The 23,184-nt window shown below is 33.9% G+C and overlaps 2 protein-coding genes across 4 annotated transcripts; both read right to left on the bottom strand.

Annotated features, from left to right (window-relative positions):
* Nucleotides 1–949: 949 nt before the first annotated feature.
* LOC110690014 (phosphoglycerate mutase-like protein 1) lies at nucleotides 950–6,756 on the bottom strand. 3 transcript variants are annotated; one of them, XM_021866839.1, is made up of 10 exons: nucleotides 6,159–6,756; nucleotides 4,601–4,662; nucleotides 4,391–4,492; nucleotides 4,218–4,297; nucleotides 3,444–3,603; nucleotides 3,122–3,196; nucleotides 2,786–2,874; nucleotides 1,915–2,034; nucleotides 1,720–1,764; nucleotides 951–1,313 (listed from the first exon to the last, which is right to left on the bottom strand). In XM_021866839.1, the coding sequence occupies exons 2-10, from the start codon at nucleotides 4,658–4,660 to the stop codon at nucleotides 1,175–1,177; spliced, it is 870 nt and encodes a 289-aa protein (XP_021722531.1). In that variant the 5' UTR covers nucleotides 4,661–4,662; nucleotides 6,159–6,756; the 3' UTR covers nucleotides 951–1,174. The 3 variants fall into 3 exon arrangements, 2 of the variants coding, with proteins under 2 accessions (XP_021722530.1, XP_021722531.1); XM_021866838.1 differs by lacking the exon at nucleotides 6,159–6,756 and having other exon boundaries at nucleotides 950–1,313; nucleotides 4,601–5,626; XR_002504984.1 differs by lacking the exon at nucleotides 6,159–6,756 and having other exon boundaries at nucleotides 1,172–1,313; nucleotides 1,631–1,764; nucleotides 4,601–5,611.
* Nucleotides 6,757–7,236: 480 nt separating this feature from the next.
* Nucleotides 7,237–15,605, bottom strand: LOC110690013 (phosphoglycerate mutase-like protein 1). Its single transcript, XM_021866837.1, has 9 exons — nucleotides 15,224–15,605; nucleotides 14,988–15,095; nucleotides 14,777–14,856; nucleotides 14,077–14,239; nucleotides 8,831–8,905; nucleotides 8,592–8,677; nucleotides 8,392–8,511; nucleotides 7,675–7,719; nucleotides 7,237–7,580 (listed from the first exon to the last, which is right to left on the bottom strand). Exons 1-9 carry the CDS (start codon nucleotides 15,281–15,283, stop codon nucleotides 7,484–7,486), a joined length of 834 nt encoding a protein of 277 aa, XP_021722529.1. The 5' UTR covers nucleotides 15,284–15,605; the 3' UTR covers nucleotides 7,237–7,483.
* Between the last annotated feature and the right edge of the window lie 7,579 nt (nucleotides 15,606–23,184).

Here is a 23,184-nt window from a genome sequence, read left to right as displayed (position 1 = left end):
GCTCATGACTACCTGCACTTTTACGCTCTCGTGTAATTTCGTTGCTCAGGTTTTGTTATTCCATTTTGTTGATGTTACTTTCTTCTGGAACGTTTTTGTTGCTATATTCTGTAAGATGTTGCAAAGTTGTTTGTATGCTTGTACGTTGTACTTATAAGATAAGCTGATTTCAGACTATATTTTAGACTTCTAATGCATGAAGCAATGTCACTTCTACGTTTGTCCTAATTTTTCCCATCACATTTAATCTTTTACTAATTATTACAAAATATTTAGGTAAGCTAACCATGCGTAGAGATTAGTGATAATTAATTTGGGAAGGAAGGAGAGATTATTAGTGATAATTAATTTGGGAAGGAAGGAGAGATTATTAGTGATAATTGATTTGGGAGGAGAGGAGTATATCGAAACACAAATAAAAGTATGCATGCCGAGATCAAGTTGAAATTAGCATATGCATCACTTGTATAGCTAAAAAAAAAAGAATCTTTGTTGAATTTTTGAGACAATATGAAATAGGTCTGGGCAATCCGAACAAGGAGGAGGAAAGTTTAGTCCATAAACAAGGCTTAGGAGCTTCTATACTATAACCAATTGACAATAGTAGGAGTAACTTTTTTACTTTTATAAAGTGGAACTAACTCTCCTCTTTTTTTAATGTGAGACACTCACAAGTGGACTATAATGGGTTTAATAATCTTCGAATTCATTAAGGTGAACAAAGTCTGACATTTGTGAAATACTATGTATTTACGTAAGATAGTATATTATAAAGTGGAACTAACTCTCCTCTTTTTTTAATGTGAGACACTCACAAGTGGACTATAATGGGTTTAATAATCTTCGAATTCATTAAGGTGAACAAAGTCTGACATTTGTGAAATACTATGTATTTACGTAAGATAGTATATTAAAATATTGTGAATTGAAAATGTGGAAAAAACGAAAAACTCTTTAGCAATTAAGAATACATATATTGCACAAGATATAAGAAAATACACGGTTTTTTGAGGTTTATTTTATAATTTTATGCATTGCTAATTCTATACAAACCAAATCATATCATGTGAGGATAAATAATTCGATACGAAGTAGAACCCAATCAAAATCATTTACTTCGTATATATAAATCAATGAAACAGTAGCAATGACTATTCTTGTTCTTGTTCTGCTCTCAGTTACCCCCATTTTGATGATGCTGATTGTCATTGGATTCTCTTTTTGCATTCGCTACGTCGCTAAGTAAGTCAAGTGCAAAAGGAATCCTTCCAGTTCCAGGATGATTTGTTTGTGCAGCATCTACTCCAGTCAAACTGCAGATGAACATATTATGTAATTACAAACGTTGAACGGCGATAATTGTTACAGATCTTCCTAAGGGGTTAAGGTGAATCACACTAACTACAGCTGTATTTGAGATTGATCGAGCTAATCAAACTCTGAAATGCAGAACCTCCTTAAACAGTTCATGAAATTCATGTTTTAAATATTAAGATTTGGAGATAACTACGAAGTATAAAACGAACAAGCAAATTTACATAGTATTGTATATTCTATAATTTATATATTGCTCCTAAACTGTTCGGAACAATCTTTGTTCTGTTGAGGTTTGTTCAAGTTTCAAGCTAACCTCGAACTCAAATCAAGCTGAATCAAGCCAAACTCGAGTGTAGGCAAAGCTCATTATGACCCCTAGTTAAGAAAATGAAGCATTCTCACCTTTTGTCCACCATCACCACTGATCGCAGTTCAGAGTTTGCAAAGCTGCACAAATTTTGGGCACCAAAATCAGTAAAAAAAAAAAAAATAAAAAAAAATTAAAGTAGATAACCTAATCCCTAGTTGTCTAAACTAGGACTAGTGAACCTTTGCCCGTACTTTAAGCTCTGAACTATAGGAAGACGCAGCACTTACAATTTGCAAATCTCACTCTTTGTTGATGGGTGGCAATCGTACACAAACTTTCGCAACGTTTGAAATAAAAATACACTGTGAGTAACAATCGCAATCTCCTTCTCCTCCCTAGTCCACAACCTGCAAGAAACATTGTGGATTCAGAGCCAACTTTTACAAGTTATAAACTCCAATTAAAAAAATATAATAATAAAAAAAAAGGTACATCCTTTGAGAATTACATTAGTCAAGATTGTGGGCAAAATTAGGACAAAACAGAGAAAGGGATAGCATATAGCGCATGAAAAAGTATAGCACTATTTGTAAGGTCCTCAAAATCATGATGAAGATGAAATTTACTCCATTTATCTGGAATTAATTGTCTCATTGTCCAAAACATTGTCTATTAAGAATAGACGATGTTATACTATTATTATCCTTTCCTCATCACTTAATTTCAATGGTGGTACGTTAGGAATCTAATCATAAACCATTATTATATTAGAGAAGGTGGCAACTTTTGATGGGCATATATGAAATTAGCATATGAGATTACTCTATTCAAAACGACGACATACCCAATGTCTCTTCCACTTTAGTTTTGGAATGTAAGAAATTTCCCTCCACCACCCCTATAGCCTAATCTAGATATAGGCTTATTAACTTGCTGGAAACCAAGGCAAAAGACAGGGCATGAGCCTAGCTTACCAAGAGAGCTACCCCAGATTCTCTCGGATCAGGCTTGATCAGCCGAGATAAGCTGGAGAAACATCATACAAATAATTAAATTCTGAATGGGATTGTGGTTCCTTTGCAAATTTCTAATAATCATAAAAAGTATTGGTTGCTTAGATAGAAAATCGGATAAAGATTTAGCTTAGTGGTTGCATACCATTTCATGAACTTCATTCCTCGAGCTGAAACCTCCTCATCTGACTCCCGGACATCTGCTTTCCATAAGATGTCTTCATCACTTTCTATCTGAATACATGGGAAAACTGAAGTTAAACATCCATATTCTCTCCAGCTATTAACTTGAAAGAGCACAAGCTCCACATATAAGGTTTATACTTCGTATATGTGTAACTTTTCATTATACAGGTGTATCCCTTGATAATGTATGTAAGTACAGGACTGTGTACTGTACATTGTACTGGAAAGATGATAATGTGAGCAACTAGAACAATAGAGTTAACACAAAGTCAGAAAGAAAGCTAGTGTTGCTTACCAAGGAAAAATCAATTGCCGGAAATAGACTCTTATACTCACTAATGCTTCCCCTCTTATCACACGTATTCACTCCCTGTATCAAAGCTTCACTAAATCAGATGCATTGAGGTACAAGTAAAACAATAGACACACAGGCTCATACAAACTCACTTTCATCACATACCCTTGATCTGTGAAGCATTATCAAGAAAGATAAGTATGTGTTTCTAGCTAGTAACTAGATTTAAGATTCAGAGATAATATATCATTAGATGGACTTCCCAACAGAAGTGTAACAATCCATCATCATACTGTCTAGTAGAACAAAAGAAGGAACTCACCAGGCGTTCTCGACAAAGCTCATGTGCCAAAAAGGGCGGGCAGTTAAGACTTGATACTGTAGCATGGTCATTTTTCCCATTTTCCAACATTAAAGGGGATGCACCATTCCCATTCTTATGATTGTCCCCACCAAAGACTATGGCTGCAGTTTGCATTGTCCTACAAACACAATTAAGGATCAGAATAATTAGAGAACAGAAGAACTAGCATCTAGAGGACAGCAAGAGGAAAAAGACATATCAATGACGAGAGAATCACCCCATCACTCATAACTTTCCCTATTAACAAAGAGAGAAGAAAACACTAAAGAACTCCAGAAATGGTCGAAAGTAGAAAATTTACAAAGACTTTATAATGTAAATATACTCCATACATAGAGATCATATACATCAAAGTAGATTGAATATTAGGGAATAGGGATATAGTATAAGGAGGGATATATCAATCAATCAAAGCCTTAATCCCATAATTGGGGTCGGCTAACATGAACCAAATTTGATTATTCCGTGTAGTCATCAACATAAATCTTCCTCCTCCATCCCGTACGATCCAATGCTTCATCCTCATGTAAATCCATACACTTCATATCCTTCCTAACTATAAGGAGGGATATAGTGTAACTCTAAACAATGATACTTCCTTAATTACTGATAATTAACTGATGAAATAGTAGGGACATTATCTAGCACTCCAAACAACACAGATTATGGTTAGCTTGGAATCTTAAATCAACAATACATTGTTTTCCATGTGATGAAAAATCAGATAGATACCTTAACATAGGAGAGGTGATGACTAGCTCGATCCTCTGCAGTAGCGCACAAGCATGAACATGTTTTCGGAGATTCTCAACGTATGATAAAACAATATCCCAACTTAACTCCAAATACTGTCCCATAGATAACCTACTACTTTTAAAGAATCAAGGCACAAAACACAAATATACCTGTTCCCATCCATGTGGTGAGAGGCGAGGATCAAGTAGTTTTGGAGATGTTTTGTACTTCTCTGCCCCTGCAACATTGTGAATTCCTTCTGCATGCCTAACCTATAATAACATGATAAAAACCTTTTATATACAAGTACATTTGTAAAAAGTAGTACAAAAAAATGATAGAGATTGAAACCACTGCAAGTTAAGCTTGTAGAGACAAACCAGATGGAGAATTTTACATCGGTGCAATGGGTACAAACTCGAGCTAGGCACAGTCTCCATATCTAAGAACAAGAAATTAAGAAATTCAAGTCAAGATTAACAATAATACTGACTACGATCAAGTACAGTGCAACAAATAGCTTTATATAGGCAACAACTTGAAGTTCCTCAAAAATGGACAGAAAATAGACAATGCCAAGTCATATTCACTGCATACATTTTTTTAATAATGTGACATCAGAAACAGTGAGAATAACAGCAGCTAACTGTATTGTAGTGGCAATTGTTTAAGACCCTAATTAATATTTTTATGTTTCTATGTGGAGAAAAACCGTTGGAATTTTTTTATAATTCAAATCCAATTCCACCTAAATGATAATACTTTAGGGGAACGAGTCCAATCAAACATGATTAGAGTTCATTGTAGTATGTTATGCCACGAAATGGGCTACCATATTCCCGGCTCTTTTCTCATGATTACACTATAACGTTTTAAAACTAAAATTATTCTGATAACACAAAGAATATCCTAATTAGATCGTGTTTAAGACCCCCAATCAATTTTTTTAATTAAATGCTGAACAAAGTCAAATTCCCAATCAGGAAGTAAAGTACTTCCGTAAATCTCACAACTACATCAACTTGAATTAAAAAAATCAACTAATTAAGATCATGGAGTAACTTCTGTTGCATTGTAACCTATAAAATAAATTAAACACATACAATAAAATTTTTTCGTCATCAATTTACTTGTACCATAACCATTTTTTCGAGATTTATTTATACAAATAAAAAATAAGAGACAATAAAATGGGTAGATGATTGTGGACCTCAATTTCGAAGAAAAAGTAGAGAAAATACTTATTAAAAAAATGGGAAAAGTAAATTGGGATAGAGTAAGCAAAACAGAATGGAAGGTAGTACTTCCTCAGTTTCTTTTTACATGCTAACACTTTCATTTCATGTTTGTCAATACATTATTGCAATCACTAATATACTTATCAAGAACTAAAATTTGTAAAAAAAAATTTGATACTATGATTAGATGTCTTTTTAGCTCTAAATCATTAAAACTAATCAAAATAAAGTACGTGAATATTAATATAATCCGATAATAAATAAATTATACCAAAAGTTATTAAAATGATATACAAATTTGATGACCAATTACGCAAAAAAAATATCAGATCATAGACTAAATCGTACTAAAAAAAAAAGAGTAGATAACATTTTCAAATCAGGCATATAACTCGATACTAGTACAACTGTGAAGTAATCAACAACAATCAATTATAAATAACCAATTCTAATTTATTAACTTTAGATTACAAAACACATTAGCTGTTTGTTTAATTGTGGAAGTAAATTATCAAAATTCATTGATCAGTTAATATAAAGTTTCATCTGAAAACAATTCAAATTATAAACAAGTATAATATGCAGCAAAACTTTCATAGAAAAAAAAACATGTTAATCAAATAATAGAGAAAACAATAGTAGCAAAATAAAAATTAAAAAAAGAAAAAGAGATGAGAGAAAATAGAAGGTTGACACATACCAAGTTACCAGAAGAAAAAGAGAAGAGAGACAAAGACAAAGTGGAGATGAAATGGCGGGGGCTACGTAAATAAAGGTTAATTTAATTTAAAGGTCAGAATTGACGGTTATTTTTGAAGTTTCTTCTTTAGAACCACACTGTTTTTATTACGGCTAAACGTTACTGAAATATGTACATTAATATGATCCATGTGGTTTGAATAAATGGACAAAAAAAAATGATTTAAATGGATAAAAAGCGAGTGATGGATGAAGAAGATGATGGATTTACTTATTTTTTTTTTTTAAGGCTTTGTAGGAACAATAGTTTTGTCTATTTATATACACATTTATTAATTTTATGTAGTTGTTAATCGAATGAAGTAAAGGCTAAGAGTAATCTGTAGATTGTTCGTAGGTGTGCAGGTTGGTTTGGCACATGAGAAAAGGGTAGTGCTATGACCTAAAAGACTCAAGCGTGAAGCACTCATCTTATTACATTCTTTATCCATAATGTGAATGATCAATTAGGTTACTTGCTTGGTTAAAGTATTGAGTACCTTCAATTGAGGGTACTACTTTAGACTTGGGATTAAATTTTATCTATAGTATTTGCTCGTGTACTCTACACCCGAAAAAAAGTAAAATATTCTTATCCACAATGGTAAAATTAGATTTTTAAAACTTACAAATCTAAATTAAATTATATATATAATCTTATGTTTGGTTTTAGTTCCAATGTTTGAAAATTTGCACTATTTACATTCTTCCATTTGGACCACCTTTGTTGATTTATATATTAGGTAAAATATAGTCATGTGAAATTTAGTTGAATTTGTCTCGATTTATGTTTTCACATTAATAATTTTTTTTTTATTTATCTATAATTAGAGATAAAATTGATTAATTAGAGATAAAATTGATTAAAATTATACATTGACAAGCGTAAAAGTCAATACGTTGTAACTAAAATAGAGCGGATTTTCTTATCCACAAGGTTAGAGTTTGAACTTAGGAATCTAAAGAAGATGACTCAAGATCATAAGAATAAGAATAAAGTCATGTTCCTCATTTTGAAGTATGAATTTAGAACTTAAGAATCTAATAAAGATGGTGACTCGGGATCATAAGAATAAAGCCATGTTCCACGTTTGGAAACATTGAAGTACAAGTTATAATCATGAGAAAGGTTTCAATTAAACTCACTTGTATTACTTGCTCAATTTCAAATATAAAATGAAGGGAAGATGAAAGTGTTGGTGATCAATAATCAATCAATCATGCAAACCAGACAGCTCTTCCTGTCAACAAATCATATATAGTGTTGTATCGGCTTTAAATTTGCTTCTATGTGAGCTTCTCATCTGCAGCATCACTAGGAAGGTCTGGCCCATTGGGAATTTTACCAGGGAAGTTCGTTGCTGATGAATCAGAACTCGCCATACTGCAAAAGTGCAAAGATATAGCATAATCGTAAACACAATGAGTTGAAGGGTTGTTGTGAAACAATGCTCAAACAAATGTTAATATAGACTCACCTTTTGTCCACGAAAACCATTGAACGCAGTTCACAGTTAGCAAAGCTGCAAATGCCAGGAAGAATATTCAGCTGTTGACCATAACAGACTAATATCTAATACAGCAGAATATAGAAGGCTGATGATTAGATGGAAATGCAGTTACAATGTGGGGATAAGCAATATGCCCACAAGGTTTTCAAGAAAAAGCAGGACTTATATCAACATTACAAAAAGTAATGCCACGACGGTGAGCCTATTTGTTACCGTTGTCAGTTTTCAGTTTTTGTACATAAGAATTCATAATTTGCTTGGCAAATATAAGCTATATCATGAAATTTGCAAAAAGAAATCAATCCATATTACACAGTAAATTACGATAACAAATTACTCCCTCCGTCCTAGAATGACCTTTTGTAGCGTATTAAAAACCAAGTTTATCATGAAATATGTTGTTGAATAGGTATTATTATAAAGTTTCATTATATCAAATATTTTAAAATTTTCACTAACATATAATTATATACATGTAAGGTCAAACTAATGCATTAGCATGTGTGCCAAGTTTGACTGTGTTAATTATTCAGGGACAAAGGGAGTATGAATTATAAGTACTTTTTCTAGTTTCAAAATTGTTTAGCTTAAGCTAGAAAGTCAACGATGACCAAAATTCTCTAAGCTATATCATCAATTTAAAGTACATCATCAAACAGTTTGGAAAGGCAGTACAACACTTACTGTGTACAAATTTCATCTTTCACCACTTGATGACAATCATTTCCAAAAGCACTGAGTGTGTGAAACAGAAAGCCACTATGACTGACAATAGCAATCTCCTTCTCACTCCGGGTCCATAGCCTTAATCATAGATGAAATAGTAATTAATATGTTAAGTAAAGCAGAGTCACCAGTTTTATAAAATAATGAGCAAACAATACCATTTCAAGAACTTCATTCCTCTTTCTGCAAGTTCTTCATCTGTTTCTCTTACATCCTCCTTCCACAATATGTCCTCATTTTCAATCTGAAGTTTAGATATTTCACATTAAAGAAAAATAGAACGCACAAAAGTTGGGAGCTGTACCAGGACCATATAAGAGAATACAAACATGCAGTTGATTCTCATATAATCATAACCAAAACCTTTGGTAGGAAAAGAAGTTACTTTCAAACTTACCAATGAGAAATCAATTGCAGGAAAGAGAGTTTGGTATTCGCTCTTAGTCCTCCTCTTGTCGCATGGATGGACTCCCTGCAAACAAAAATAGGGAGCATAAGTCATCATAGATTGCACAGAGAACCACAATCACATTAGTAATAAGCAAAGAATGAGGCACTACAGTTTCATAGTGGCATTCAACTTTCAAATGCCTCCTATAAGAGACAGCCTACAAAATACATTATCTTTCTATGATTTACAGTTCAACCATGTAGACAAGAGAAGCTAGTAAACATTGTGAATCCCACAAACCCCTGCAAGTAAACCACAAAACAATGTAAATTGCTCTAAAACAGCTATTACATCAATCTCAGATTCTTAGGCATTGAGAAGCATGTTTAAAACACCATCATTCCAGCAATTATCACACAGATATCGTAAAGGTCATAGCAGAAGGTCATTAAATCAGAAGGATAGAGATAAGTGCACAATACACTATATATTTATTCCCTAAGTTTAGTCTTGTACTTATAATTATATATTATTTTGGGATTTTGCCTTATTTTATTAATTTATGTCTCTTTATTTGCAGAATTATATTTTTGTGTTAGTTTTACTAGTTTATAATTTTTAGGTCGTAGCTGTTTTAGAACAGAAAATAAAGCTACAATGGAGCATCCCAACTAAAAATCTTTTGCAAGCATCGTATGTAAATAAGCACAGGCCAACTGATTCTTGGCCCATCTCCATAAAGTAGGAAAAATGTCAACTAGAGGAGTTCACACCCCATATTTATCTAAGTCCAACAAGTGGAGACTAGATAATGAAAAGATAAGAAGAGAATAGTGAGGAGCAACTCAATAAGGAATTGAACTTCCATTATCTTCACCAATGAACAAGGAACTCCGATAGCAGAATGCAACATCAGAGCCTTGATCCCAAGATGGAACATGAACCAAGAAATTATCCCATGTACTCATCAACCAAGATCCCCAACCTTCATGCCTAAATATCATGTGCTATACGTTCTTGTAAGCCCAAAATACCATTTCTAACTCCCTCCACACGAGTCACTTTGGTCTCCATCAGCTTCCTCAAAGAAACTCGTGCTCCTAAATCTCCACTTTTATCACCATTGCATCTTCTAGTCTATGCCTCACATGCTCAAATCAATGTAATCAAATCTCCCTCGTTTTATTTTTGATGGCTTCCACTTTGAATTTCCTTCAAACATCTTAATATATACTCCCTTCGTCTCTTAGCTACGTGCCCGTTTAAGTTTTTTCACGAGAATTAAGGAACAATTGTGCATGTGGGGCTGAAGAGAGAGAAAAAAAAATGTTATAAGGAATTAATGGAGAGACAGGGAGAGAGAAAAAGTGTGGTTGAGAATTAATGCCAAAAGGCATCAACAACAACAACAAAAAAAAAAAAAAAAAAAAAAAAGACGTCAACTCAGCAACAAAGAGGGAGATAGGAGGAATTAAATAAGTTTAATGACGGTAAAATCTTCAAAAAGTACAACTTTTAAATAGAAAGATTCTCAAATAGGCAAAACATTTTGGCCCCCCCCCCAAAAAAGGAATACAAGCCCGTGATGAAAAGACAAAAATAGTTTTTTCTATATGATGTTACCAAACATCATCTCAACATATGTAACTTACTTTCCCATTTTCATAATAAGCTCCTTCCTAATAAACCTAATAGTTATCCAAAAGAATTTGTCCTTTAACCATAAAAGTATATTATTCATGCAAAATACCCCTCATATAAGTCACGTTTTGGTTAATACATCCATTCCAAAGTAGGATCAACCTATAATACTAAATAACCCTTACTCTTGAATCCTTGAGCATTACCATCCAATGTTTACATCCTCACTTAACTCCCAATAGAAGATGATTCCTTAATCAAAAGATCCATTAATTCGAATAAGATGAGGAGATTAGTAGGTAAATTTTATCTCTTGCTGGTCAATGTTTTAGTTTGCGTATCAATAATCAATCAATAACTATGTACTAAAAGACACACCAGCAATGACACGTGTCATCGCCTGGTGTGTTCTTTTTTTTTTTTTTTTTGTGAAAATACCTATTATGAGTAAATTTCTAATGAGGTTAAAAAAGAATTAATTAAAATGAAAATACCTTGTGGTAGCAAAACAATTATAGCAATAATTTATGTAGCAAATCAATTATAGCAAGAGTATGTTTATTCTTTTTTAACAATCTTCTCTACTTTCTATATTGGATTTAGCCTAAACTATTCATCATCATATTTCAAATAATATATTTATTAAATTAAAAAAATTTAATTGAAATGAAGTAAATGAAAAATATTTACTAAAAAAAAAGGTGTTTAATCTTACTCTAATTTTTTTGATAAACAAAACAGTATGTGTGTTCAATAATTTCAATGTAAAAATTACAAATGCTCTTTTAACGGTAACTTTGATAACTTAAAACAATGGAGTGAATGATTAATGATAATCTATCCATCTATTTATATAACTATATATTAAAGGCGAAACTAGGAATGACACATGTCATTTCTTGGTTAAAAAATTATCTGCCAACTTTTTTTTTTTTTTAGAGAATATTTATTACAATGCAATAATATTTTCCTTCTTGGTAATTATATTCCATTTATACACATTCAACAAAAATATTATTCTTATATTTAATACTATGCAATAATTTTTTCCTATCTCTAACTTTGACGTAATCCATGATATTTTGATAATTGTGCATGTAACACTCCCTCGGTTTTCTTTAGTACGATATAATTTTTTTTTAAAATTTTGTAGTTAAATAATTTCATCTTATTTTGCAATTAGAAATAAATATTTTTATAATTAAATATAGTGTTAAACTAGTAATAAATAGTGAAAAATTTCGTGCATGGCATGGGACCTAACCTAGTTTTGATAATAGAATACCCCATTTTCTACGAGAAACAAGCCCATAATACACAAATAAGTGAATTTTTGAGATTGGAAATACGACTTGAGTTTAATTTGAGACAATGAGACTTAGAAGTAATGAAAGGAGACACAAGCAACGATGATGGTAGAGGCAAGCCTACATTATAGTGTATCTAATCAAATGAGTTTTTTACCTTCCTTTTAAGTATACAGTCCTCGTTAGTATATCTTGATTCTTTGTTGTACTTATATACTCTTTGTGTCCCAAAATACATGCAACATTTTGACCGGAGAAAACGTTGATTTTGACCATCATCTTTGATTTTATATTAGTAAAAATTATTGAGGATTAATATTTGGATAATATACATTAAGATAGACCAAGCAACAATTTAAATACTAAAATTTCATTTTATGTATATGCGAAAGATATAGTCATAGTGAGGTGTATGAATAGTTGGAAAAGTCAAAACGTAACGAGTAATACGGGACTGGAGAAGTATTATCTAAAGTTTCTTTATTCAGCAATTATTGTTCACGTGAATGAACTTTAGGTAAGGTTTGGAAACCTTGAATTCATTTGAAATGAAAGAATTCAGTTCTAGATGTAGATTCCGGAAATCCAATTCCAAATATCATGTTTCAGAAATACTAGAATTTAGATTCAAGAATTTCAATTCCACTAAAATGTTCGGGATAAATATGCAATTTAAATTCTAGAGTTAGAAACATTCAAAACTTTTTAATACTCCATAACCTAAGTATGAAAGCAAGTTTATTTCTTCACCCCAAATTAATTAAAACTTTGCATAGGTGGTGTTCAACCCTAATTTGATTTCTCTCTCCTCAAATTGCTTTGCTTCTCGTCATCTTCATTGTCTTCATCGAGGCCAATATCAATAATCTCAATTTTGTTTCAAGGTAATTGGAAGATGTGCTATTATATATACTTGATTGAGTTTGAACAATTAGCTTTAAGCTTTAATGGAGGATAGAGGAAATAGATTATCATTCATGAGGGAGAAGTATGATAAAGGAATGAGAGGTACATGAAGGCACAAAAAAAAAAAAAAACAATCGAGCATAATCGTGAAAATTACATGACAATCACACATAATAGTGAATTTTTCAAGGAATTTGAGCTTCCATTAATGGTGGCAGAGAAGAGAGAGAAAAGAGGAGAGTAAAAGAGTAGCAATACAATATAGAAACTTTTTCAAGAATTTGAAATGACATATTGGACTTCAAATTCGTTAAAATGTACAGATTTGTTTAGATGGTTGGATTTGGGCCAAATCCACTTCTAACTTTTAGGTACTTCCAAACAAGTTAGTTGGGTCATATCTAGAATTCCAAATTAAATTCTAGTTCTCTAATGGACCACAAAGTTATTTACAATTGTCTGTTTGTTCATACAATTTAACTAATTGTGCTTGCGATCACAGTTATAGCCTTATAGGTTTAAGGTGATTAAATTATGATAGATGACCATTAGGTAGTTGTTTGGAGCAAATGATTTGAGATTACTAGGAATGTGTAGCTCATCCTAGCGGTCTTAAGTGTATAAATTGATCTAATGATACAAGTTTTTTAGGGTTGATTTATCTTAGCAAGATTATAAGTTTCTAGTGATCTAGAAACCAGGTGACCAACTGATAGCGGTAATGATTTACCAATTCAACTACTGAATTGAGTATCAACACGGTTTGAATCTAAGAAGTTTGATTTATCTAAGTCTTTTGTGATCGAAGCAGAGACTATATTGGCTTGCTTATCTATCAATTGTACATAATTTAGTTTACTCCATTAGCTTTTCTATAGAGACTCTTCATATAACTTTCAATAACCCACCAATTTTTAGTACATATTTTAAATATGTGTATAGGTTTAGTTATTCTGATACATAGACAATTGATATTCTTTGTACTCTATTAAACAAATAGCTTGAATTCCTAGGAAGTTAGATAATCTTTTATCAGTTCTGCAAATCAATTCATTTTTCAAAGCTTAAAAAAAAAAAAAGATACTTTGAAGAAGCTGCAAAAGTTTAATCTTTTTAAAACTTCACCACCCATTTAAGGGTAGGATAGTAAGATACTAAAACTTATTTGATGACATGATTAATATAAAAGTTTAGCTAACCACAATTAAAAATCTGGAATCATATATCCAAAGGGGAGCAAAGGATGATATTTAATGTCCTATAAGCAATGGTGTCATCTCAATTTAAATGCGAACATCTAGTCAAAATTTAAAATGATAAAGAGACAAAAAAAAAAATTGTGCACAAAACTTATTTAATTCAGCAATAATTCTTCCACCTAAGCATTAAATGACATACCAAGTGTTCTCGACAAGATTCAACTGCTAGAAAAGGAGGGCAGCCAAAGCTTGAAATTGCAGATCGGCCACTGTTCCCTGCGTCTGCCACCATCAGGGGTGCAACATCTACACCATCACTATAGCTACCACCTCCAAAAACTCCTACTGCAGTTTGTATGGTCCTACAGAGAATCGCAAGGGCCCGTGAGATAGGACACAAGATAAATTTGGAGTATGATTATTGAACTTGTAACCATAAATGACCAAAAGTAATTCAAACTCATTGGAGTCTTCAATAAGCAAATTTTATTCATCTTTCACATTTTTCCGTGTTCATGAAATCTTGAGAGAATTTAGTCCGGAAATCTATCCCTCCTATTCTTCCACGCATCTACATTCTCTTACCCTTTGCAGCAGTACTGCACCTCAGGAAAGGATGAAGGCAAATCCCTTTGGAATTCCATCAGATAAAAACCAGCTTATCACATAGGGTATGGATTGTCCCTGTTCTTAGTCTCATTAACTAATGTATGAGGCTAAAGACAATTTTGCCAAGATACTCACGCCCTCATCGAAATTGGCACATTAACAGAGATATTTAGCACATTATTACAGTAATATCTTAAGTAAATTCTCGAAGCTTACATGAAGAAAAAAAAAAAAAAAAAAAGTACACGACATTGAACACAAGCAACTCTCGAAATTTAGTAGATGCATACCTTGTCAAAGGAGATGTGATTACTAAATCAATTTTCTTGGATAGTCCACTTCCTTGGACATGTTTCCGCAAGTTATCCACCTATTACACCAAAGGGGAAAAAAAATTTAATACAACAAAATAATTTCATATCATGAAGTTTGAACTTTATTTAACAGTGTAGAGAAGGGGTGAAAGAAAAATCGATCATTAAAATAAGATTGATGTGCAACCTGCTCCCATCCATGAGAAGTTAGGCTAGCATCAAGATAGTCATAGGATAAGTATGCCTTGACATCTTTCTCTCCTGCAACATTATGATATCCTTGTGCATGCCTTACCTGTAAAAATCATACATCCATTCATCAAATACAAGAATCAGCCCACTTAAATCTTCTCATACAAATCTTCTCATACCTAAGGAGAGAAATACAAGAAAATAAAAGGAAGAAATACAAGTTTAACACACCAAATGAAGAGTTTTGCAGTGGTGCAGCGGGTAGAGTCCTTGACCAGCAGAAGTATCCATGTCTGGGACAAGAATAAAACAATATCAAGATTACTAGAACTCAATACCCGGTACTACAGAGCACGAAAAGACTCCTTTGATAGCTGCTCAAAAAACGGTACAGTGAAATAAGCAATCAAACCCAACTGCTCAATGTAATCAGCCAAAATAAAAAATAAAAAATAAAAAATCTCTATCACTTTCTTTTTTTGATGCAATCACTTTCACCACCACACAATAAACAATTATCAACTTGATGGTCTCATCATAAAATACTTTATTGTCATTACCTGCATGACCTTTGGCCTTGCACATTGTTTATCACAGTATTAATGTACCCACTAAATGAAGCTAAAAGGTAAGCTAAAGTATTAAGACTCCATAATGTATATGTGCACATGTGAATTGTCCTACACTGGGTAAGAATAATATGTGCACATCACACATGTAAGTTGTCCTGCGCTAAGAAGTGTAATACTGATCAGACCGATAATTAGTTTTGGGAGAACCTCATTTGGGTTACGTAATTCAAACTCGCCTTCTCTTTTCGGAATAGTCCAGACTGATTTTACAAATAGGGAATACCAGCTACAACACTGCCTAATATACCACATAACAAGCATGAAATGAACGACTTTAATGTCATTTCCCAATAAACTACAAACCAACCAATATTTTATGTCACTATCATCAAGTAGCAACAGAAAATTACATTATCGCACAGATTTAATTATTGATATATTATACTTCATATCTTCAATCAAACATTAGAGCCCTTCATTCCAAGCCAATATCACAGCCAAAATCCATATAAGAATATCCGAATATTCCCACTTCCAAATCCATTATACACCATCAAATTTACAATAATAAAGTCGCAAAAGGTGAGATTAATAAGACCTGAAATTTAATCCCGTCAATATCAAATTCTTACAAAAATAAAAATAAAATATAAACCACCCCAAATAAAAAAAATAATAATAAAAATAAATAATAAAAAAATAAAAAGGATGGTACCTGAAGAGAGAGTAGCAAAAGAGAGGGAAGTGTAGTAAAATAATTATTACACTAAAGCGTTGTCCCAGGCAGCGTTTTATGTACTGAATTAAACGCTGTCTGGGACAGCGTTTTATGTGCAATTTTTTTTTTTCATAAAACGCTGTCTGCTGTCTTTCTGCTAGACTGCAGCAACCAGCAGCCTCCCCACTCCAAATTCTGCCCCCAACACACCACCCCCAGCCTTCAATCAAGCACCACCATCCAACACTACCCCCACCACCGGCCCCAACTATCCCACCACCGACCACCACCTCCCGCCACTTTCGACCACCCTTAGGCACTTCACAACACTCCAACCACCCTCAACAGCACTACAACCACCCCCACCACCAACCCCAACCTTACCACCACCATCGACCACCACCTCCTGAGACTTTCGCCCACCCTTAAGCACTTCAAAACACTCCAAACACCCCCAACAGCACTACAACCACCATGAACCACTACATTAACCACCACCGGTCATCGCTTCTACTCCGTTTTATGGAGCCCAAATGTCTTGTGTTTGATATATATCGGCCTAGAATGATCTATTTTGACTGACGTAAGTCCGATTTGGACAAATAAGGAAATTAAACTTCAAACCACACACAAATTCATTAAAAAAACATTTATTATATTAATAATGTAAGTGTTATATACATCATTCTAGAAAATCCGGCTACAGCCAATAAATCAGATAATACTATCCCGACTCATTTATTCGGGGTAACGGTTCTTTATCCTGTCTGTCGTCCCTCCGTCTGACACAACGCCGCCTGTAATGAGTAATGGTGGTGAATGGGTCTCGGGGCGGTGGCGGATGTCTGCTGGCTAGACGATGAGTCCTCCTGGGTAGGGGCGGGCGTAAAACTATGGATGATGTAATCTTCTGCGACTCTGGGTGACGTAGGATCACCTCCACCGCTACTCTGGCCAACTCGAACTGTGAATGGACGGAGTGGTCATCATGACCATCCCGCGGGTGGACGAGATAGTCGTGACCATATCTCTGCAAGGTAGCCACGCCCATACCTCGCACCCGCTCGACCTGGGCTCTGGTGGGTTCGTCTGCAAGGGCGTCTGATAGTGCATCAACCATCGCCACCATACCCGCCGCCTGTAGTAATCATCGATCAGTCAGTTGTATGATATAGAATTTTAAAAATTGATGAAAATAAGTAGATTAAATAAACTCACATATCCGCTAACGACGTCAAAGGCTAGATGGTAATGTGTGGATGGTGGGGTGTAGCTGGGGTTGATGAAACGCCGTGTAATCCGCCTATACCAAACCATGTATGGATCGTGAGGGTCAATAACGCCCTGGATCGGATCACCTGCAACGACGAACTCCAACCGTCGCTGCCATAGGTCAATGTAAACCCTATGCTCCACTGACCAGTCTGTCTCCCCCTTTCCCCGACGGTCAATGTCATGCAAGCGGATACTAGTGTCACACTGGAACATGAGAACATGAGAGATGGAATATCCGTGGTTTGTTGCATGTACACGTTCTCAACTGAAAGTTAACAGTATGTTTATGGCCTCCTTTTCTACCAAGTCGCTCTCCCCTTTCCATTATAACTTGGTAAATATGCAATCAGCGGTTATACGCATCCACTCTGTGATATCTGGCTTTTGCGGTGTTCTTCTCCAGAATGGCAGTGACCTTGGGGGGTTATGCCAATCCCTATTCAGCCCTAGACTCGGAAGATTCCCTTCTTAATGTGTAGCGTTTTTGCGATTTTTTTCCTGTTTAACCATAACAAATTCGTTGAATTTGCTCTTGGGTCTTTTTTGTTGGTTATTTTGAACAAGTTAATTTTATTTTGATTATCATTGTTGAGTTTGGCTTATTAATTTGAATTTTTAATTTATATTACGTGATTTTGATTGCGAAAACAAGGGTTTTCACATTTTTTTGTTTCAGTATTTGTGAATTCGATTGATGTACTTTGTATTACTGCTTTTCTTGTATTTCGAAAACTAGGTCTTCATTTTATCTATTTGAATTAGAGTTTTGATTTTTTATTTTGTTTGATTTCTCTAAATTAGTAGCATGTTGTTGTGATTTTGTTAGCCTACTCACAATTTAACCTTCTTACATTATTAGAGTGCCATAATAGGAGTCATGAGCACAGTTTATTATTGGTGTAATGTTGTTGTTGGCTATTTTTGTTGCTACCCATTGAATCATGAGAGATTTATGCCATTTAATTGGTTATAGATTTTTGCTTTACTTTTGTGGTTTTTTTTATTTACTTTTAAGTAATTTTTATACTTCAAGCGTTTAATATATATTGATCTTTATGACAGGCCAAGAGGATATAGAGAAGTTGGTGTAGAAGTTGGAGGATCAAGTTAGAAGCGTAGAGGAAGGTTCTGTAATGGATGTTGTGATTTATCTACTCCATGGGTCGTTGCCCCCGGAGTTACAGGTTCGTTTTATTAGTTTCTTGGTTAATTTTTGTGGTTAGATTATTCCATATATATTGAAATGTATTGATGAACTATTGATGTTAACTTTGGTTGAAATTTATTGATGTATGGAATTGATTGTACTTTCTGGTTCTGCATTGTGTCATGCACTCATGCTGCATTGCTGCTAGTTATATAAATTCATCTTACTAGCTCAATGTATGTGTATGTGTGCACTTGTATGTGTGTGTGTGCGCGCGCGCGCGTGCGTGCAACTATTAGGCATTTCAGATTAGGGTAGCAGAATGATCAGGTTGACTATTGTTGCCCTGCCACGCTGCCAAGGCTACAGCTGCTGCCCTACATGCCAAGGCTACAACTGCAGCCCTAAAGGCCCTGCCAAGGCTGCAGCTGCTGCCCTGGAGGCCCTGCCAAGCTTGCAGCTGCTGCTTTGCCAATGCAAGGTTGCCGCTGCTGTACAGGCCCTGCCAAGGTTGTTGTCGCTGCCCTATAGGTCCTGCCAAGGTTGCTGCAGCACCTGCTAAGGCTGCTGCTGCCTGCCATGGCTTGCTCCATAAGCAGCCCACAGCAACAGCATAGGCATAGCATAGTAGCAACTACAGTAGCTGCTAAGCAAAAGGTCCCCTAGGCTTTGGCAGTAAGGCCTTGAACATGCAACAGTAGAGACAACATGCACAATAGTAGCATAACCACTAGCTTAATTAGAGAGAGTGTGTGTAGAACTAATTAATTTTCTTCAATAATTCAAGTAATCCAAGTTTCAATTTTTTAGCTTTGGTTCAAGTTTAGTAAGATGTTTTTGTTTACTTTAAGATTTTTAATTTACTTTTGAGATGTTTTTGTTTACTTTAAGTAATTTTTATTTACTTTTATAAAAAATGATCAATTGAGTTTACGAACTGTTCTTACTATACAATAGCCTACTAGCTCAATCGGTAGTGCATTGTGCAATTGCACAAAAGATGTGGGTTTGAGTCCCACACAGGTTATTTATTAAATAATTTTTTTCATTTTACTCCACATTTGAGCTTTTTTTATTTACTTTTTATTATTTTTTATCTACTTTTGACATATGATGCATAGTACTCTACCCTTGTGCAAAAATCATATTGAAGGAGTTAATTAGTCAAGTGAGGCATGGATCATATTTGCATGACAGTTGATTCTTATCCAACTACAAAGTAGTCATACCAGTATAACTGCTCATCTCCCATAAAATAGAAATTGTGAGTGAATTTTTAGACGATTGAAGCTGTTGTAACAACACCAGCTTCCCCAATTCACCAAGACAAATTGTTAGCTGATATATCAAGCACAACCACCGCCGAACAATGATATTTTATATTATTATTTACTTTCTTCAATGATATTTGGATTAACATTTTAGCATTATTTATTGTGTTGTTATGTTAGCATGATAAAAGTGAGATGGAAGGCATAGTATCGGTTTGACTAATGTGGGATGAATTATCAACTAATGTGGGCATAGATTTACTTTGAGATCGTTTGGTTTACCTTTGAGTAACATTGATTGATAACACTAACCTACTAGCTCAATTGGTAGAGCATTGTGCAAACGCGCAAAGGATGTGAGTTCGATTCCCACGTAGATTTATTTATTAGTTGAAATTAATCTATAGATGTTTTATTCGTTTTCTACCAAAAAAATAAAATTGTTTACCTTTTACACTTATTTATTTACTTTTAGTTTGATAACTTTATTTCAACCTCAACTCATATGTTTTTCTCGTGGTTTATTACTATTCATCTTTAGAGAAATATAAAAGGATATATGACTTGGTTTTATGCTCATTTCTCACTTTCAATTATTTCGTTATACATATACAATAGAATTTTTTTGATTTTCTTTATATTTCACTTTTGGTATTGTTTTATCTACTTTACATTTGAAAACCTTTACTATAAGCTCCATATGCTTTTTTCTTATAACTTCTCATCTTGTAAGTATATGAAAGTCAACAAAGTTTCCGTAGACATTAATCGTAAAATCCAATTAATTTTTCGTATATCTTTGAGCTAAATTGATTTATTTTTAGTTATTTATTATTTACGTTTGAGAAATTTTAAATAACTTTAAAGTGTTTTATATTTACTTTTAGAGATAACCTATGTAGGAATCGAACCTACACCTCTATGCACCCGCATAGTGTTCTACCACTTAAGCTAATAGGTTTACATTAAAGTCTTTTTTATTCACTTTAGATACTTTTTTATTTACTTTTGGACACAATCTATTTTTTTTATCTTCCCAGCTATTCCAATTGGATCTGTTTTAGCAAAAACTTGATTAATACCAAGTTCTCTTCCTATGGCTGTTGCAATACCCCAGTTATCACTAGTTATCATGATGCTTGTGATGCCCATAGACTGGAGATATCTAATGACATGACCTGCCTCCGGCTTCACTGGATCAGTCACAGCGAAAGCCCCTGCAACCTCGCCATCAATGGCAACTAACAATTTTTCTGTCCCTGAGATATACTCCTCGACTTCATGGTTGATTGGAACATTATGTACATGCAGGAGCCTCTTGTTTCCTACCAAAACCATCTTCTCACCGACCTTTAATTTCCCACCAACTCCAGCTCCAGGATGCACCTCAAAATCCTTTACGTCTTCAACATGGTCAGCCAATGATTCATGTTTCTTACGCTGAACCTTAGCGTGTTCAGCCACAGCTTTAGCTAGGGGGTGCTCGCTGTTTGCCTGCAAATATGTTGGAGGAAAGAGCAGCAGAGTGATTTAAGTTCCATCATAAAGATGGCCAATTCTCAAATCCAAAAGGTACTAAATCACTGGCAACTAAAACATTACACTAAATATATAAACATTACACTAAACTGGAACTAAAGTTTAGTTTCACTTTTCTTCTCTGATAAGAGCAAACACACTCTTGAAATATCAACAAATTTGACAAAGCTGAAAACATCCTAACACAATCTCTCTGGTAAATCTATCGGAACTCTCAAGTTTCAACTAATAAAACTTGAGACTTACAGAGCTATGTATTATACAGAGCTACATCCAAGTTTCAAGTTTCAACTAATAAAACTTTCACCTATTTTAACAGCTAACTACCCTAGACCTATGTATTACACAGAGCTACAACCCCTGGACTGTCATTGACAATTGTTAACCTTCCAACAACAAAATTAATTTACTTTTAAACTGATTTAATTTACATTTACATGATTTCAATTTACTTTAACACATTTTAGTCACCAAACTATACAAGTAGCACCCAAAATTTACAAAGAATCTAAACACCAGAACAAGATACCAGAAAATTTGCACAATTCATAAAAATTTAACAACCAACATCAATTATCGAAAATCAACACAAATTTGAAACATTTACCTTTATCCATGAGAAATTCGCAACAATCGCTTACAAATTGGAAAATTCAAGCTGTAAAATAATAGGAAATATGATTTAATCGATCATCATAATAAATTTGCATTGATTTGATGAAATTAGACCTAATATTAGCAAAAATTACTAGAAACTTAAGAAATTGTTAGCATTATTATGATTATACCTATTTTAGAGCTCGATTTTGCATACTCAACTGAGATTTTGCGCTTGCAGAAGAAATTTGAATCAATTCAGCAAACTTAAACAAAAAATACTTTCAATTGTACCAATTCTCGAAAAATTTGCAGCAAATTCGTCCCAATTTTGCAACGAATTCATAAAATCGAGTTGTTAATTGAGGTAAGGGAGAACGAAAATGGTGGAGGGGAACGAAAATGGTGGAGGGGAACGAAAATGGCGTCTGTGAGAATGAAAGAGAAACGAGCGGAGGAGAGAGAATTCGCATCTGAATAGATCCCCAGCCGTTAGCACTGTCAAAAACCGAACCGAATCGGTGAAACCGAACTGTTTCAACCGATCCGAATGAGAACCGAACCGATTAAAAACCGATTTTTTTGAAACCGAAAATCAACCTGAACCGCATGTTAGTAAAATCGAAACCGAACCGATCCGAGAAAACGTTAAACCGATTAAGAACCGAACCAAATCTAAACCGAACTGAAAAGGAAACCGAACCGAAAATGAACCGAACCGTTTCTAACCCGAAACCATTTAAACTGGCATAAAAACCGCTTACACCGAATTGTTAGCAAACTGCTACTCGTTTGCACCGAACCATTTAAAAACCGAACTGATTGTAAACCGAACTACTTATAAACCGAACCGTTTATGAACCGAACTGCTTATAAACCGAACCGTTTATGAACCAAACCGCTTATAAATCGAACCGTTTACAAGCTTTTTTTGTATGTAATAATAATTTTTTTTTGGTGCACTTTTTTATGTAATTATTTGGATTAAGTATTAGAAATCTTAGAATATATTTAGCATATATTCCATACTTATCAATTTTTCTTGAGACCATATACTTATCATATTAATTGTA

The sequence above is a fragment of the Chenopodium quinoa genome, unplaced genomic scaffold (assembly GCF_001683475.1).
Source record: "Chenopodium quinoa cultivar QQ74 unplaced genomic scaffold, ASM168347v1, whole genome shotgun sequence".
Classification (NCBI taxonomy): domain Eukaryota; kingdom Viridiplantae; phylum Streptophyta; class Magnoliopsida; order Caryophyllales; family Amaranthaceae; genus Chenopodium; species Chenopodium quinoa.
Note: the sequence above shows the minus strand (reverse complement) of the source record. Positions and strands in the feature narration are given on the sequence as shown.

What these genes read in the sequence shown, in the direction of transcription:
- LOC110690013 (XM_021866837.1), bottom strand. Translation starts at nt 15,283, where the DNA reads ATGGATACTTCTGCTGGTCAAGGACTCTACCCGCTGCACCACTGCAAA. An exon ending in ACTGCAAAACTCTTCATTTG is followed by an intron (nt 15,096 to 15,223) that starts GTGTGTTAAACT and finishes TGATTTTTACAG; the next exon opens with GTAAGGCATGCACAAGGATA. An exon ending in GGAATGAAGTTCTTGAAATG is followed by an intron (nt 8,512 to 8,591) that starts GTATTGTTTGCT and finishes TCTATGATTAAG; the next exon opens with GCTATGGACCCGGAGTGAGA.
- LOC110690014 (XM_021866839.1), bottom strand. Translation starts at nt 4,660, where the DNA reads ATGGAGACTGTGCCTAGCTCGAGTTTGTACCCATTGCACCGATGTAAA. An exon ending in AGCTTTGTCGAGAACGCCTG is followed by an intron (nt 3,197 to 3,443) that starts GTGAGTTCCTTC and finishes GCTTTGATACAG; the next exon opens with GGAGTGAATACGTGTGATAA. An exon ending in GGAATGAAGTTCATGAAATG is followed by an intron (nt 2,035 to 2,785) that starts GTATGCAACCAC and finishes TGTTTCTTGCAG; the next exon opens with GTTGTGGACTAGGGAGGAGA.